The 19,719-nt window shown below is 40.7% G+C and overlaps 1 protein-coding gene across 4 annotated transcripts in view; it reads right to left on the bottom strand.

Moving 5' to 3' along the window:
- The window catches only part of B4GALNT1 (beta-1,4-N-acetyl-galactosaminyltransferase 1), a 273,680-nt gene that overhangs the window by 7,104 nt on the left and 246,857 nt on the right, over positions 1-19,719 (bottom strand). For all 4 annotated transcript variants that reach the window (XM_073576800.1, XM_073576801.1, XM_073576799.1 and 1 more), the window contains 3 exons: positions 10,226-10,416; positions 3,644-3,784; positions 101-338 (listed from right to left, as the gene is read on the bottom strand). In XM_073576800.1, coding sequence (XP_073432901.1) covers positions 101-338; positions 3,644-3,784; positions 10,226-10,416 — 570 coding nt within the window. The remainder of the gene's footprint in view (positions 1-100; positions 339-3,643; positions 3,785-10,225; positions 10,417-19,719) is intronic.

Below are 19,719 nucleotides of genomic sequence, written 5' to 3'. Positions count from 1 at the left end.
CTTAGACCGACTGTAGGATCCATCATAATGGACAGTAACTAGACAGAGGAAACGAGACTCAAAATCCATAAGACGTCAATATGAAGATTCCAACACTTACCTAAATGACCAACTCTAGACAACCGAGGGTCAAAGCCAGCTTTTAGAATCTTGTCTGTCCGTGCCAGGAAGAAGTTGACTACACCATCTGACACAACACAGTTGGGAAATCCCTCAATGACATGATGATAACCCTGATGGGTGCTAAGACAGTCTCCATCCTTTCCTCCTGGTAGAACACTAATTGTTTGCCGGTATGTGGTGTAATATCCTGTGATTTCTCTTACAGCACCACCAACCTAAATATGAACATACATAATGTATTAACAACAGAAGAGATACAGGAATTCCCTTTTTCATAAAGATCATTTAGTGATTACAAGCCAAATGCAAATGAAGATTATTTATACCCTCTGCATTAAACAAACTGAACAGCACAATCCAAGGAATACAATCATACACTGACAGTGAAGGGCTTCTCGCTATGATATGTATCTGACTCCCCAACCATGTCATAACCCATCTGAGCAGACTCATACACGTTCTATTTGGTATAACTTATTTTGTTGTTTTACAATTTATGTCTTTATGCTGTTTTTTTTTCCAATTATCCCTGAGGAAGCTCCTCTTGGTCATACACAAGGGGTCTCTATCCTACAATTTTTGGAACTTTTCAGCCCTCACTCACATGTTGATACATAATACACAAATTTACAAATTACAAACACATATACACAGTACACAAATGAATATATGAAATATGTACATACACTTATAATATAAATATGCACATGGACATTTTTGTGATCAATTTCCCACTTTTATAGTCATGGCAGCCATACGTTTTTGAATATTATGTAAACTTCACTTTATGAGGTCTTTTTTTCTGTTTTTGCAAGATCAGCTGTAGTTTAAGGCCTTCTTTTTACCTTACATTCACATTTACATACACATTAATTTTTAGTTGTTTGTGTGAAAAAATGCACCATTTTTTCTATGCTACTTTCCAACCACCATAACTAATGTGTTCAATGTATTGGACAGGTTGTTATAAGTTATGGGATACTAAATATGTCTGTGTCATTTACCGGCGTGTGACATTTATTTAAATGTGTATTACAAAAATGTACTCATGAATTGTTTTTGGACCATTTTTTTAGTCACTTATGGAAAAGCAAGTCTCTGACTTGTGACTTTTAGCTTTTTTCACCGAGATGTACAGATATATAGAGATGTACAGATATATAGAGATGTACTTCTATTTACCAGTACAATGTTCCTGAAAAGAAGAAGAATAGCAAGTGGATTTTCTTTACTTAATGCAGCCTGTAGCTCACTGTTAATGTTTCTTCCTTTCACGTTACAAGTTATTAGATTGAGTCCTGGGTTAGACCAGATTTAAGAAAATGCAAATACTTAAATATATAGAGTAATCTATTGAGCACAGTCAGATGCGGAGAGGAGAGACCTTCTCCCAATGTACAGTGTTGTCAAAGATGCTGGCAAATACACAGTTGTGGCACAGACCACATGGGTCACCCTCACCCACAAGCCTCTGTCCAGCTGCACAGGCAGTATGTCTATCTCTAAATACACTCACTCACATTGATTTTTATCTCAGTACTGCAATATTGACATACAGCAGCAAACAGAAGAGGCCACTTATACAGATCCTTTTCAGTCCAATAGTTCATCATTATGTACAATTCAAGCTGATTCAGAGGTGGACGTGGCACCCTTACATTTTGGGCCCCTATGCGTCTGCACAAGTTGCACTAATGTCTTGCCCCTGAAATACTGTAAAATGAGAGATCTTAGACTTGTTTTTTCCCCAGTCTACCACTAGATGTCGCTAAAGCAGCATTATTTGAAGTGCACCTTATAGGATTTTCTGAAATCTAGCACTGGTTGTGGATCCCATGGATGTGCATTCAGTGGGGTACAAACCTTTGGTGGCCTCACTAATTCACAGAAAGGAAAAAAGAAAGGACCACAGACTCCACGCTGTCCAAATAATGCCTATGTAACTGTGTCTAGCGCTGTAGCTCAGCCCATTCATGTGAATGGTCTGGAGCAGTGTGGGGTTAGACCCGACACTGATGGAGCTGCATCCTTCTGGTAAGTCTCTTCTAACTGCCGAACCATACACAATATGGTCATTGTGTGTTTGATTATGTGACCTGCCATATCTGGCTTTATAATAACTTAATATGGGAAGCTCTAGGACAGGGGGGGAACAAACTTTTTTGGTCCAAGGGCCTCATTGTTATATTGAAGCAATCCGGGGGCCACACTAAAAATTAATAGGGGACTACCTTCTGTAGCATATTGAAAGTATATAGCATAAATCAATGTTAGGTACAAATTGTACTCACACAACTTTTACCTTCAAGAGCATCGGAGGTGATGTGCTAATGACCCTCGGCTCCTGCTCTGCTGCGAGCGGGATTTGAGGGTCTGTGCTCTGTGCTCCAATCCTCTCGCATGAGAGAATCACAGCACAAGTGCGGAGGAGATGGAGAAAGTAATTTCTCCATCTCCTCTGCTGCCGGCGTCAGTGGGAATCACATATTGGGTAACATCCGAGCAAGGCGATGTTTCAGGCGCACCTATAGACTTATATGGGGGTGTGCGATCCAAATTTGGCATGCATTCGCAACATGTTGGGATTTTTTTTCCTGTCCGATCGCGAACCGATCGGAGCAGGGAAAAAAACGCAATTGAGAACAGAAACATTGGATTAAATTGGTACGAATGCAATCTGATTTTTAATCCTATTGCATTTGTCTGATTTATTCTCAAGTGGGAGCAAGCCCTCATGGTACGTTTACACTGAGGTTTTTTTAGGAGGATTTAGAAATATATTTTGCTCCTAAATTCACATCAAATACTCTTTGAATAAGTTTCTTACTGAGTATAATGGGAAAAGAAAGCTCCTTAGTCCTTAAGTGCACACAGGGCTGTTTTTTTCACATTATTTTGACCATTTCCTAGTAAAACTAATATGACGTAGAGTGTTTGAAGCCACTTTTTATGTGGATTTGCAGTAAAATCTTCTTTTAAAACAAAACTATATAAATAGGCCCTAAAGCCTGAAGAGGAAGAGGTGGTGCCTCCACATGGCTCTCTACAATGGATCATGGGTTTTTTGCTTACAGCATAATGTTTCCGAACTCCCATAAACTACAGTAGAGCGAGCCACAGACATGGCCACCTGTCTGATTCACATACTCCTTTCTCGAGTCCCAAACAGGTTGGGACACCCCATTCTCCTGATGTATGAGGCCTACAGAGATGTCTACACAGAGCATCATTAGTACTAGCCAGTCCCTACTCCTCAGCTGCCGGTTACTACTCTTCTATGTGTGTCTGCCCACATAATAGTAACCTGTCAGACACATATTTTTCTTTCCATATGGTTGAGAGGGGGCGCACAGAATGGCATCGTGGGTGCATGTGGCCCCTGGGTCGCAGGTTGTGGACCCCTGATCAAGGAGGTGCTTGTTTAACATGTACCGGTCTACCTGCATTCAGAAACCCATGAGATCTATAAATGCAGAGCGTCATTCTACGTCGCACACCAGATTGTCATAAATGTACTCACCAGATCCAAGCTCGTCCTCTCTAGAACATCCACCAGTTTTTCAATCTTAGTTTGAGGACAAAAGATAAAATCATCATCGACCCATAAAACGTATTTTGTGGACACCTGGGAGACGGCGAGGTTTCTACCAGCAAACCATCCCTGTAAAAGATATAATTAATTGTGATAGAATAGAATCATAGAATCATATGATAAATGAATCCTTTGGCAGGCTCCCTCTAAATGATGGCTGAACTCACAGGAAAGCCCGTTTCCCTGTTTTTCTATCGACTTAGTGACTGAGAGCTCTTCCATGTATATGAACGCTTAGCTGCTTATACACAAAAGGTAAAAATTGTCTGGTATGGGCAATAAAAATTTCAGCATCGCTGGGAAATTATACGATCAATCGCATTGGTCACCAGACAACTACTGTCGGCCAAAGACGTGATGTGTCAGGGTGGACAAATGCATGACCTGATTAGCTGATCGACTGCCACATAGTGAAAGAAAACTAAATATCCTGCCGCTGTTTTGTTTTTTTTCTTTTTTTTCTAAACTGTCTCCATCATCTGCGAAATTAGCCTGGTGCACTGATGAGCAAATGGACGTCTGATCTGGATGATCATAGCCTATGTATGGGCATATTCAGACATCTGTGGAAATCGGTCCGAGCGTGAACCGCAATGCATGGACTGGTCGCGGGTCTCCTAACCTAAGCACGACAGCTTCATATATTTCTATAAGACTGCCATGCTTGGGTCAGGAGAGCCATGGGAAGTCCGTGCATTGCAGTCTGATCTCAGACCGATGTGCACTGCTGAATGCGCCTCAGGTCTATATATTGCCCTTCATGAAAGAAAAATGGTGTGGAGGAGAGAATCAAGACCCAGGATCCCTCTGTGAGCTTGGTCAGCGTCCATTAATCAAATCATAGAAAACATTTAACTCCTTCACCCCCAAGGGTGGTTTGCACGTTCATGACCGGGCAAATTTTTACAATTCTGACCACTGTCCCTTTATGAGGTCATAACTCTGGAACACTTCCATGGATCCCGGTGATTCTGACACTGTTTTCTCGTGACATATTGTACTTCATGATAGTGGTAAAATTTCATTCAAATAACTTGCGTTTATTTGTGAAAAAAATGGAAATTTGGCGAAAATTTTGAAAATTTTGCAATTTTCCAACTTTGAATTTTTATGCCCTTAAATCACAGAGATACGGCACACAAAAAACTTGATAACTAACATTTCCCACATGTTTACTTTACATCAGCACAATTTTGGAACCAAAATTTTTTTTTGTTAGGAAGATATAAGGGTTAAAAATTGACCAGCGATTTCTCATTTTTGCAACACCATTTTATTTTTACGGACTACATCACATTTGAAGCCACTTTGAGGGGTCTATATGATAGAAAATACCCAAAAGTGACACCATTCTAAAAACTGCACCCCTTAAGGTGCTCAAAACTACATTCAAGAAGTTTATTAACTCTTCAGGTGCGTCACAGGAATTTTTTTGAATATTTAAAAAAAAAATGAACATCTAACTTTTTTTCACTAAAAAAATACTTCAGGTTCAATTTTTTTTATTTTACCAAGGGTAACAGGAGAAATTGGACGGCAAAAGTTATTGTGCAATTTGTCCTGAGTACGCTGATACCTGATATGTGGGGGGGAACGACTGTTTCGGCGCATGGCAGAGCTCAGAATGGAAGGAGCGCCGTTTGACTTTTTCAATGCAAAATTGGCTGGAATTCAGATCGGACGCCATGTCACGTTTGGAGAGCCCCTGATGTACCTAAACAGTGGAAACCCCCTACAAGTGACCCCATTTTGGAAACTAGACCCCCCCAAGGAACTTATCTAGATATGTGGTGAGAACTTTGAACCCACAAGGGCTTTACGTCTGTGAGAGACTCGACCTGGCCGCGACCTGGCTCCATAGAATTACACTGAGCTGTGACTTACGGCTCACCAAGCAAACACTGGTGCGACACCAAGAACAAAGGAAGATGGCGGCTGGTATGTATTCCACTACAAACAGAGAATGTACATTTGTGATACCACTCCGTAAGTGAAAAAAAAAAAAAAAGCTGGTTGTGGTGCTTTAATGCCGTTTTATGCTATGCTTACCTCAAATAAGAATCCCAGCCTGCTTCCAGCTTATCACATCTATATTATATATACTGTCTTTATAGTATATGTCATCTATGGCTAAGTATATTCTCTCATCCGAGAAAATCAGTCCGATTATGCTAATCACACTATGATCAGAGAATGATCATACGGTGATCCAATTTTGTTTGGATGAGTAGAAGATGGAAAAAAAAATTCTACATCTTCTCCGCCCTGTCAGTCCGTGGAAATCGGACAGCACCGAGATATCATCCGAGTGTAATCTGATTTCCATGGATTCCTTGACTTGCATGGTAAAGTGCGATCCGAATTTATGAACATGCGTTCACTAGAGCCATAAATACAGTTGTGGCCAAAAGTATTGACACCCCTGCAATTCTGTCATATAATACTCAGTTTCTTCCTGAAAATCATTGCAAACACAAATTCTTTGTTACTATTATCTTCATTTAATTTGTCCTAAATGAAAAAACACAAAAAGAATTGTCCTAAAGCCAAATTGGATATAATTCCACACCAAACATAAAAAAGAGGGTGGACAAAAGTATTGGCACTGTTCGAAAAATCATGTGATGCTTTTCTAATTTGTGTAATTAACAGCACTTGTAACTTACCTGTGGCACCTAACAGGTGTTGGCAATAACTAAATCACACTTGCAGCCAGTTGACATGGATTAAAGTTGACTCAACCTCTGTCCTGTGTCCTTGTGTGTACCACATTGAGCATGGAGAAAAGAAAGAAGACCAAAGAACTGTCTGAGGACTTGAGAAACCAAATTGTAAGGAAGCATGAGCAATCTCAAGGCTACAAGTCCATCTCCAAAGACCTGAATGTTCCTGTGCCTACCGTGCACAGTGTCATCAAGAAGTTTAAAGCCCATGGCACTGTGGCTAACCTCCCTAGATGTGGACGGAAAAGAAAAATTGACAAGAGATTTCAACGTAAGATTGTGCGGATGTTGGATAAAGAACCTCGACTAACATCCAAACAAGTTCAAGCTGCCCTGCAGTCCCCGGGTACAACAGTGTCAACCCGTACTATCCGTCGGCATCTGAATGAAAAGAGATTGTATGGTAGGAGACCCAGGAAGACCCCACTTCTTACCCCGAGACATAAAAAAGCCAGGCTGGAGTTTGCCAAAACTTACCTGAAAAAGCCTAAAATGTTTTGGAAGAATGTTCTCTGGTCAGATGAGACAAAAGTAGAGCTTTTTGGGCAAAGGCATCAACATAGAGTTTACAGGAGAAAAAAAGAGGCATTCAAAGAAAAGAACACGGTCCCTAGAGTCAAACATGGCAGAGGTTCCCTGATGTTTTGGGGTTGCTTTGCTGCCTCTGGCACTGGACTGCTTGACCGTGTGCATGGCATTATGAAGTCTGAAGACTACCAACAAATTTTGCAGCATAAGGTAGGGCCCAGTGTGAGAAAGCTGGGTCTCCCTCAGAGGTCATGGGTCTTCCAGCAGGACAATGACCCAAAACACGCTTCAAAAAGCACTAGAAAATGGTTTGAGAGAAAGCACTGGAGACTTCTAAGGTGGCCAGCAGTGAGTCCAGACCTGAATCCCATAGAACACCTGTGGAAAGATCTAAAAATGGCAGTTTGGAGAAGGCACCCTTCAAATATCAGGGACCTGGAGCAGTTTGCCAAAGAAGAATGGTCTAAAATTCCAGCAGAGCATTGTAAGAAACTCATTGATGGGTAAAGGGAAGCGGTTGGTCGCAGTTATTTTGGCTAAAGGTTGTGCAACCAAGTATTAGGCTGAGGGTGCCAATACTTTTGTCTGGCCCATTTTTGGAGTTTTGTGTGAAATTATCAATGTTTTGCTTTTTGCGTCATTCTCTTTTGTGTTTTTTTCATTTAAGACAAATTAAATGAAAATAATAATACCAAAGAATTTGTGTTTGCAATCATTTTCAGGAAGAAACTGAGCATTATCTGACAGAATTGCAGGGGTGTCAATACTTTTGTCCACAACTGTATGTCTGAAACTGAGACTGTGAGTCTTTGTTTAGACAGTGCACAGTTAGATAATTTTCATAAATAAGCCCCAATGTGCCAAGATTGTGATGAACAAATATATCGCGCAAAGAAAACTGACTCATCGGTAGTGTAAATTTAAACAAGGCAGTCTTTCATTTAGACAGTTTATCAAACAGCATGACCCATTTTTATAAATCTAATGCATTTTAATATTGCACTTTTTTTAGTTCCCAGTACAGGATCTGCAAAACAAGTTCTGCAGTTATAAATTTCTACACAAGGTGGTGCCAGAGAATCTCTTTTCCTAACCATTGCACTAGCTGTTTCATGTGGAATTGCAATGTCAAGTAATATTTCTGTCTCCACTTCAGATAACATGTGCTGTAATTAAGAAGCAATTTGACTCAAAGCATCAGTGGTGCAGGAAATGCAGTCTACCGCACATAGAGGATGAGAAGAACCACGCAGAGTAGTAGCATTTTGGTATGTGCTAGACAACTTTTTTTAGTGTCTCTTCATACAACAACTCTGCTGCACCTAGGTGTCCGACCGCTCCTCTAGGATGTCCGGCTCACATGTTCTACACTGTTCCACATGCTTACACTGCTCAAAAAAATAAAGGGAACACTCATATAACACATCCTAGATCTGGATGAATGAAATATTCTCATTGAATACTTTGTTCTGTGCAAAGTTGAATGTGCTGACAACAAAATCACACAAAAATCATCAATGGAAATCAAATTTAATAACCAATGGAGACCTGGATTTGGAGTCACACACAAAATTAAAGTGGACTGTAATGTCCTTAAGAAAAGTCAAAATGATGCTCAGTAGTGTGTGTGACCTCCACGTGCCTGTATGACCTCCCTACAATGCCTGGGCATGCTCCTGATGAGGCGGTGGATGGTCTCCTGAGGGATCTTCTCCCAGACCTGGACTAAAGCATCTGCCAACTCCTGGACAGTCTGGTGCAACGTGACGTTGGTGGATGGAGCGAGACATGATGTTTACTCTCCATCTCTGCGATACTTGATCAACCAGTCAAAATTTAAATTTTTCTAAAAAGTTTTCTAAAAGACCCTATAAGTCTGATTATCAGCCTATTGCCTACTTTTCAGATAATGTGTGATCATGTATATACTTGTACAGCACCTTTGGGATCTTTTGTACTGTTAATTTTGTAATTTCTATGAATGTTTATCATCTGCATATTTGTCTTATATTTTGTATATTTATTCTTTCCAGCATGGTTTGATAAAGACCCAGGATAGGGTCGAAACGTTACCTTATACCTCTGGAATATCTTGATTTCTCAACTGCGGTGAAATATTATTTTTGTGATTGAACTAAATTTTCCTTTTCTGCAACTATATGAGACTTTGAGTGTGACTGTTTATCTCTTGGATTACACACAGACACACACACAGCCACGCAGACCCCCGCACACAGACACAGATCAACGCAGACACCGGCACACACACATACACGCACACCCCCACATACACGCACATAGCTCCGCCCACACTCCGCCCACGCACTTCCCTCCTCTCGATCTGCAGCGTTTCTCGCACCCACATCCGCAGCAAATTCGCAGATCTTTTTTACATCTGCGGTTTTGCTGCGGATGTGCCTGACTCAATGGAAGTCAATGAGTGCAGAAACGCTGCAGATCCGCAAAAAAGAATTGACATTCTGTGGGGAAAAAAAACGCTGCAAATCTGCGCTGATTTTTCCGCAGCATGTGCACAGCAAATCTCAATTTCCCATAGATTAACATTGGCTGTGCACTTCACTATGGATTTTCTGTGAATCCGTGCGGCCAAAAACGCTGCGGATCCACATCTAAATCGGCAACGTGTGCACACAGCCTAATTCTGCGAAACAACCGATCTTATGAACTAGTCACAGGCTCTAGAGTTGAGCGACTTTGGTCGGATCGGGTTTCATGAAACAAAATTTGTTTCCGATGAAACTGGTCCGACTAGGGCAAAAAAAGTCGGAGTTTCATCCGAAACCCGACCCCAATGCAAGTCAATGACATTCATCCGCTCAATGCCGACTTTTATTCCCCATTGACTTGCATTGGGGTCGGGTTTCGGATGAAACTCCGACTTTTTTTGCCCTAGTCGGACCAGTTTCATCGGAAGCAAATTTTGTTTCATGAAACCCGATCCGACCAAAGTCGCTCAACTCTAGACTCACAGCAGAAACAGTCGATGGTTTAAAAAAAAAAAACTTTGATGATTTCTTAGAAAAAAATAATACTAACACTTATATTCTGTAGCTGTATAAATATTTCTTGTCCTCTTTGTCGATCCAGTCTGATGATGGATCAGGAGGAAACATTCACCCTTTAGTCTGTGTATTATGATTTTACCTATACCGCTTTTCTTCATTCAACTTGATGGACATTTGCCTAAGGAAAAAAAATTGCACTGTATACATAGGAAAGTAATATTTTATTTCTGTACCTTTCCAAAGGGCATGATGTATTGTTCAATGAAGGGTCCCTCAACCTTCTGCGGCTTCTCGCTATCATCCGCAATGATTATGGTTACCGTTGGATAAAATTTCCGGATGCTGTCAATTAAATCCTGCAGTTTGTCGTAGCGAAGAAAGGTTTTGGTTGCTATTGTGACCATGGCGCTGATATTGGACTTTGCTGTGAAAACAATACGCAGGTAATTATTCAGACTCGTGTGTACAGTAAATATCACATGTCCCCTAGATACAGCCCAGCTCTGGAGTCACACAGATTATTGACTTTACTTTCTTGTATTTGTTAATGGATTATTATGATTTATGCCAGATGAAAGAACTAGAATAAACCAGGTGCCAATGTAAGTGGCTCACCCGTACGGCAAGTGATTGCGGGCAGTAGGAGGCATTAATAGTTTGCTGCCACTTTACGTGAGCTTTTCTACTTGGAATTTTAGGTTTTCCATTGGCCTCCTGACAACAGGTGGATGTCCAAATACAGGGTGGTATGAGGAGCTACAGTCACAAAATACAGGCGTGTGTGAATTAGGATCAGGTGCTGCATTCTCCAAATACTGCCCTCTAAGATGCCAATAAGTCTCGATAAGGTATATGGACCGGCGTTCTCTGTACTAAAAAGTACTGCTCCTTTTACAAGTAGGTTGTGCAGGATTAGAAAAACATGGCTGCTTTGCTATAGAAACAGCGCCACTACTGACTTAAGGTTAGGTCTCGTATTGCAGGTCATCCCCATTGAAGTGAAAGGAGCTGTGCTGCAATGGTCAGTGCCCAGGGGTAGTGTTGTTTCAGGAATAAAGCAGTCATGTTGTTGTAATTCTGGATAACCCCTTTGCAGGCTGAACAGATTATGTGTACATACAATAGGTCGCCCTATGCCACTGCTACATCGCAGAATAATGTAGCAAAGTATTGCGACCACAACTAACAAATCGTAAAACTTCACAACCATTTGGATTTTTTGCAACTTGCTTGTCACGGTCACAGCTGCTCTTGGGTCACAATGCAACCACATTCACCTACATTATGCTGTGATGTAGCACTGACATGGCACAATTTTTGGCTGTAAAGTTGCTTTGTAGTTCCATAATCTTACCTACTTTTATAAGACTGGTAGACTGTAAGCTATAAGATACCGTAAGAGCAATGTAACACAATACGTTTAACGCGTTGGAAGTGTCCAGTATATGTGTACTTCATAATTATATACAGGCCACATTCTTATTTGTTGTGTTTTTTTGAGTACCGTAACAAAAAGTTGCTTTTCTAGACAGTTCTATGTTTGCACCAAGTTCGATACGGCTTTCGCGCCACTTTTCTACTATTTTTTTTCAACATTCATCATTATTTGCTGTTCCCTAACACTGTGGGCTGGTTTTCATTTTTTCAGTGGTTTCAAAGCACCTCTCCAGCATTTTTTTTTTTATTATCACTGCTGCTCCCGTCAATTTCAAGCAGTTTGTGATTTTTTTTTGGATCGTTCCAATGTTTCATGGAGCGAGCCGGAGGTCACTTTTCAATGCAAATCTATGCAAGCCTCGTTCTGACTATCAGGCTTACATTGGAGCTTGTGACCATCACTTCTGATTTCAGTACAGTTAGGAGCTTTGGTTACAAGGTGGTAGTGCGAGACCGGAGCGGCACTCATAGAAGGTGAACACAGCGGCTGGTGAGTACAATACTAGGATCAGGGACCGTAGATTACAAGCATCACACCAGCGCTGAATAAAGAAAAAATACTGGAGTGGTGCTTTAAGCTAATTCATCATTTGGGACTTTTCAAAATGTCACTTAAATTATTGCTCCAGGATCTTAGTGGAGTACAAAATCTACTATGACAATCCATCATTAAACTAAATTTTTGGCCCCAGTAATATAATAAAGCCTATACTCACCTCCCGTGCCGATGCTGTTACCACAGTGTCGGCACTCGCTCTCCCCGAGGCTCTCATGTAGTGTTGTGACACGTGACACGGCCACCCAATCAGCGCTGGTGTCACTGTCTCTGCCTTCGGACAAACTGAACATTAAGAGGAAGTCACCGCTGCTGCTGATTCCGGACTTCCTATCCATGTTCAGTTTGTCCGAAGGCGGAGACAGTGACGCCATCGCTGATTGGGTGGCGGGCATCACATGTCACAACACCGCACGAGAGCCTCGGGGAGAGCGAGTGCCGACACTGCAGGAAAGACACCGGCATGAGAGGTGAGTATAGGCTTTATTATTTTATCGGGGCCAACCATTTGTTCAAGAAGTGGTTGTCCTAGTAGTGAAGAACCTATTTAAAGCAAAGAAAAAGAAAAAAACCTCTCTGTGCATTTTCACCAAATTCATCAATCATTGTGAGCCATTTTGATTGATTTAGTGAATTAATTAGCTTTTTATTCTTTTTATAACAAGCAGGTCTAGCTATATAGGGAAATTGATGGGGATGTCAGAAAATACAGAGTAAAAAAAACAAAATAAAGAAAAGATTTTTTTCAAGAGCTTCTGCCCAATAAACACACTCAGGTGGTAAAACCCTTAAAATACTTCATTCAATGGGGAAACGTTTCAATTGCCTAATATATGCAAACAGTTAAATACATTTTGCTTAAAACTCTATTCCTCAAAAATATGCTTGACCTAAGAGGTACGTCCAGTGCTGACACTTCACATACCACAGGGGAAGTGGCTGCCTTCAGTGCATTTAGGTCAGTGAGGCCGTGAGCCCGGGAGCACAGGGGTGTGGGAATCGTAACCCGTACAATTTCCCATTCTCATGAGAACCATTAGATCAGACCAAATAGTATCGATATACAGATATAAAAATGAAGCAGCCTCATCTCACATAATCCATGTGCCAATTACCGCATGACAAATCACTGCTGAGGTGACATCTAGCAATATACCATAATGCCCTCGTTATCTATAATTCACGACCTGCTTTCTAATCCACACATAGTCTATAAGCAAACAGTTTTTCCTTATTAACATTACATTTTCAAACAATCGATATCTCCTTCATTAGGTGCTGGTTAATTTGCTGCCATAAAAGTGACAAATGTACATACATTACCATTCAAAAGTTTAGGGTCACTTAGAAATTTCCTTATTTTTTAAAGAAAAGCAGTTTTTTCCAATGAAGCTAACATTAAATGACTTAGAAATACACTCTATACATTGTTAATGTGGTAAATGACTATTCTAGCTGCAAATGTCTGGTTTGTAATGCAATATCTTCATAGGTGAATAGTATGGTACACGCCCCCGGAAGAAGGCTAGCTCCGAAACGCGCGTAGGGACCTGAGCACATTCATTCTCTTGGTATGTGAAACCATTTTTATTACACACTGCAAGTACTTTCATTAGATTTTATTGCAGCACTCTGCACTATTTCTTCTTAAAGAGCCATACACTGGGACCAACCTGTTCTGGTATTAGCACTGCAAGCACTTTCATTAGATTTTGTTGCAGCACTTTGCACTATATATTTTTAATGAGCCATACACTGACTCCATAAGTATTTGCACACTTTTATATATATATTTATATTTGTTCAGTTTTGCACAGCAGCACCTTTTTATGTGTTCAATATAGCTCTAAATTGTTGTATAATAATAATAATCTTTATTTATATAGCGCCAACATATTCCACTGCGCTTTACAGTTTAACAGTTTCAAAACACAAGTCATAAGTAACAACGTTAACAATACAATAATTAAAGCAAAATAAGACGAAATAAGACGACCCTGCTCGTGAGAGCTTACAATCTACAATGAGGTGGGGGAGATACAAAGTACAGGTGTGTATTTACAATGATGATCCAGCCATCTTGAGGGAAGGATGGAGATAGTGAATGGGCTACACATGCACACTTACACATAGAATGACTTTGATTAGTGAATGTTATAGGCTGCTGTGAACAAATGTGTTTTGAGGGAAGGCCTGAAAATATGCAAAGTATGGATAGTCCTAATTTCTTGGAGTAAAGCATTCCAAAGGATTGACACAGCGCGGGAGAAGTCTTGGAGTCGGGAGTGGGAGGTACAGATTAGTGCAGAGGTTAGTCGAAAGCCGTTTGCAGAGCATAGCAGTCGGTTAGGGCGATAGACAGAAATGAGGGAGGAGAGGTAGCGGGGTTCCTCACTGTGGAGAGCTTTGTGGGTGAGAACAAGTACTTTGAATTGGATCCTATAATGAATGGGCAGCCAATGTAAGGACTGGCGAAGAGCGGACGCATCCGAGTACCGATTAGCCAGATGGATGACCCTGGCTGCTGCATTAAGGATGGACTGGAGAGGGGAAAGTCGAGTAATGGGCAGGCCAATTAATAGAGCGTTGCAGTAGTCCAGGCGGGAGTGGATCAATGCTACAGTGAGGGTTTTTGTTGTTTCCGTGGTGAGAAAAGGGCGGATTCTAGAGATGTTCTTTAGGTGTAAGCGGAAGAGTCCTGAGGAGTCCTGAGTCCAGGGGAAGAGTCCTGAGGAGATCATTTGCATATTCCCAGTGCCTTCTGGGATAAGTGAAGAGTCTCCGCGAGCTCAACGATCACTGGGTTTTGGCCGTTGCAGCTGAAAAGAGGAAATCGGTAAACCAGGGGAAGAGTCCTGAGGAGATCATTTGCATATTCCTAGTGCGTTCTGGGATAAGTGAAGAGTCTCCACGAGCTCAACGATCAATGGGTTTTGGCCGTTGCAGCTGAAAAGAGGAAATCGGAAAAACCAGGGGAAGAGTCCTGAGGAGATCATTTGCATATTCCCAGTGCCTTCTGGGATAAGTGAAGAGTCTTTCGCGAGCTCAACTATCACTGGGTTTTGGCCATTGCAGCTGAAAAAAGGAAATCGGTAAATTTTGGCTCATCTTTCATCGTTTTTAAGAAATCTCAATATGGAAGAGGCCAGGAGCCATTTGGTGAGCTGCATTTCTTGCTACATGTTCACAGACTTACCAGTGGAAAAGCCAAACTTCACATGCCACAAATGCAAGCTTGTGTCCCTGTTGGAGGAAAACCTGCAAAATCTCGAAGAGAAATTAGCTACTTTGAAGATCATTAAGGAAGGTGAAGAGTTCTTAGACAGAGCAGAATCTCTTCATGTTACAGAAAGAGAAGAAATTCGAAGTGCACCTGAAGAAACAGAGGAATGGAAACATGTGACCCAGAGAAGCAGGAGGATCGGGAGGCAGTCAGCACCCATACTGCTCAGGAACCAGTACCAGGCTCTTACACAGGTGAACGATGAAGAAATACAACAGGATAAGACTTTTCCCACAAACACCAACCTTGTACGCCTTCAGAATCCTCCTGGATGGAGAAAGAAAAATGTTGTGAAGAAGAAACGGAGAGTGGGGGTCATGGGGGATTCGCTGTTGAGAGGAACAGAGGCCACTATCTGCAGACCGGATATAACTTCAAGAGAAATGTGCTGTCTTCCAGGTGCAAAAATTAAAGATGTGTCTGACAGGATATCAGAACTCTTCAGACCTACAGATGACTACCCATTCCTGCTACTACATGTGGGGACAAATGACACCGCAAGAAACGACCTGGAAACCATCTGCAGTGACTTTGAAAACGTAGGCAAGAAAGTGAAAGAACTGGGAGCGCAGGAGGTCTTCTCTTCCATCCTCCCAGTGGATGTCCATGGAACACGGAGGTGGAATAAGATTCTGCAGGTGAACAACTGGCTACGTCGATAGTGCTGTCAGCAAGGATTTGGATTTCTGGATCACAGAGTGAATTACCTATACGATGGACTACTTGCTAGAGATGGGGTGCACCTTACGAAGACTGGAAAACATCTATTTGGAAGTCGCCTTGCTACACTCATCAGGAGAGCTTTAAACTAGAACAATGTGGGAAGGGAAGCAAAAGGCCAGAAAAAGCCATACACCTGACAAATGCTAAATAATAAAAATATTGGAGAAAGAGAAACCAATCACAAACTAAAATGTTTCTATACTAATGCACAAAGCATGGGCAACAAACAAGGAGAACTGGAACTACTAACACAGGAAAAGAAATATGATGTCATTGGAATCACTGAAACTTGGTGGGACGATACACATGATTGGAATACAAGGCTAGAAGGATACAACTTATTTGCAAGAAACAGACTTGATAAACAAGGAGGGGGTGTCGCATTGTATGTTAGAAACGGTATATCTGCACAGAGATTGAAGCTTCAGAGACTGGGAGTTCTGTGGAAACTGTTTGGTTAAGAATACAAGGACAGAACAATGGAAAGGACACCACTGTAGGCATTTACTACAGGCTACCCGTGCAAGCTGAAGATATGGATGAACTCTTTATGCATCAAATGGCCAAGTTCTCCAAAAAATATGACATAGTTGTCATGGGAGATTTCAACTATCCAGACATTTGTTGGGAATCTCTCTCAGGCAAAACTAACAGGTCAAGGAAATTCTTATCCTCTCTTGCTGACAACTTTATCTTTCAAAAGGTAGAGGAGAAAACTGCTACCTTGGATCTAATCCTTATAAACAAGGAGGAAATGGTTGAGGAGGTAAAAGTGGCTGGGACCCTAGGAGGTAGCGACCATGCTATTTTAGAATTTTGGATAACTAGAGGAGGAAGACCAGTGAAGACTCAGACGTCAAGGTTAGATTTCAGAAAGGCAGATTTTAAAGGATTCAAAAAGAGATTTGGAGGGATCCAATGGCTGAATATCCTTAAAGACACAAATGTCCAGGAAGGATGGGAAATCTTGAAAAATGAAATTTTCAACGCACAATTGTTAACAATTCCGAAAAGAGGGAAGAATAGGAAGCATTTAAGGAAACCAGGATGGATGAACACAGAACTTAAGCACATGCTAAAAAGGAAGAAAGAAATGTTTATAAAATGGAAAGAGAGAGGCATATCTAAAGAAGAATATAATGCTGTCTGCAGAACCTGCAGGGCACAAATCAGATTAGCTAAAGCTGACAATGAATTGAGTATTGCAAGAGACGTCAAAAGCAATAATAAAGGATTTTGGGGATATGTCAAAAGTAAAAGAAAATTCAAAGATGCTATAGGATTTTTACAGGATATGATGAAATGGTAAGACAGGATGTTGAGAAGGCCGAACTTTTAAATTCCTATTTTGCATCTGTTTTCTTTCAGAAAGGAAATTTAACATCAACTGTTCTTCACTGTCCTATTAAGGGAATAGAAGAATCCAGGATATCTATAAACAGAAAGATAGTGAGGAAACACTTAGCTAACCTAAATGAATTCAAGTCTCCAGGTCCAGATGAATTACACCCCAGAGTACTGAAGGAGATAGCAGAAGAAATTTTTGAACCCCTCTCCATAATCTTTGAAAATTCTTGGAGAACAGGAGAAGTCCCAGAAGACTGGAGAAGAGCAAATGTTGTTCCTATCTTCAAAAAGGGGAAGAAGGTGGACCCAGGCAACTATAGGCCGGTGAGTCTGACTTCTATACCAGGAAAGATCTTTGAACAAATTATTAAACAACATGTATGTCAATACCTGGATAAGAGTGAAGTGATTAAACAGAGTCAGCATGGGTTTGTAACTAATAAGTCATGTCAGACTAACTTAATTTCCTTCTATGATGGAATCACTGATTGGGTGGATCAAGGAAATGCTGTAGATATAGTATATCTTGACTTCAGCAAAGCATTTGACAAAGTATCTCACACAATCATTTTTGAAAAAATGACTAGGTATGGAATGGACAAGGCAACTGTTAGGTGGATTCATAACTGGCTTAGTGATCGGACCCAAAGAGTGGTCTTAAATGGCTGCACATCCAGTTGGAAGAATGTCTCAAGTGGGGTACCACAGGGCTCTGTCCTGGGCCCTGTATTGTTCAACATCTTTATCAATGATTTAGATGAAGGAATTGAGGGTAAACTGATTAAATTTGCTGATGACACAAAGCTAGGAGGGATAGCTAATACTAGAGAAGAGAGAGAGGATTCAAAAAGATATAAATAAACTGGAGAAGTGGGCAGCAACTAATAGAATGGTTTTTAACAGGGAAAAATGCAAAGTACTACATCTGGGCAATAAAAATGAAAAAAGCATATGCAGAATGGGAGGAATAGGGCTAAGCAACAGCATATGTGAAAAAGACTTGGGTATACTAATAGATCACATATGAGTCAACAGTGTGATGCAGCAGCAAAAAAGGCAAATGCAATTCTAGGATGTATTAACAGAAGCATACAGTCTAGATCACGTGAAGTCATTATTGCCCTCTACTCCTCTTTGGTCAGACCTCATCTGGAATACTGTGTCCAGTTTGGGCACCACATTTTAAAAAAGACATCAACAAACCGGAGCAAGTTCAGAAAAGAGCGACCAGAATGGTGACCGGTCTGCAAACCCTGTCTTATGAGGAAAGGTTGCAGGATTTGGGAATGTTTAGTTTGCAAAAGAGAAGACTGAGAGGAGACTTAATAGCTGTCTACAAATATCTAAAGGGCTGTCACATTGTAGAAGGATCATCTTTATTCTCATTTGCACAAGGAAAGACTAGAAGCAATGGGATGAAACTGAATGGGAGGAGACACAGATTAGATTTTAGAAAAAACTTTTTGACAGTTAGAGTGATCAATGAGTGGAACAGGCTGCCACGAGAAGTGGTGAGTTCTCCTTCAATGGAAGTCTTCAAACAGAGGCTGGACAGACATCTGACTGGGATGATTTAGCGAATCCTGCTTTGAGCAGGGGGTTGGACCAGAGAGCCCAGGAGGTCCCTTCCAACTCTACGATTCTATGATTCTAAGAGCGGGCAAGAGATTGTATATGGGATGTGAAGGAGAGATTGGTGTCAAACATAACACCCAGACAGCGCGCCTGCTGCTGGGGTGTTATTATGGTGCCGCCCACCGAGAGGGAAATGTCAGATTTAGGGAGGTTAGTAGACGGCCGGAGCAGAAGAAGTTCAGTTTTTGAGAGGTTGAGTTTCAGATAGAGAGCGGACATAATGTTGGAGATTGCAGACAGACAGTCACTGGCGTTCTGTAGTACAGCGGTTGTATACATTGTTGCATAAATCTTATGTTATATTTGGTGATAATATTTATTTAATTTATTTATTTTTAGTGCACTTAATATTTATTGTGCTATCTACATCGTGTTGTCCCTTATGTGCAGATGATTGGCATTTTGATATATATTTAACATTTAAGTGTTATTTATTGGACTGGTTTTATGTGTCAGCATGGTAGTTTGATATACATTTATTATTATATTGGGTTTTTGAACCATATGTGCTCGTATTTCAGCTGTATACTTATTATCTTATATACATAAATATAAATTTAATAATTTTAATATTTATTATATGGTAATTCTCAATTAAATAAAAATTATTTAATATTATTTTAGTCTTTATTACACTTATTTTTAGGAAGATCTATTATAGATTTTGTGCGAGACTTTTTGTGTCTACAATTGGTTTTCTTTCTGATTTAATAGGTGTATAGTGGACCATTTCCAACAACCATCAC

Source organism: Dendrobates tinctorius, unplaced genomic scaffold (assembly GCF_039654945.1).
Source record: "Dendrobates tinctorius isolate UK_male_01 unplaced genomic scaffold, ASM3965494v1 ptg000051l, whole genome shotgun sequence".
In the NCBI taxonomy this organism is placed as follows: domain Eukaryota; kingdom Metazoa; phylum Chordata; class Amphibia; order Anura; family Dendrobatidae; genus Dendrobates; species Dendrobates tinctorius.
Note: the sequence above shows the minus strand (reverse complement) of the source record. Positions and strands in the feature narration are given on the sequence as shown.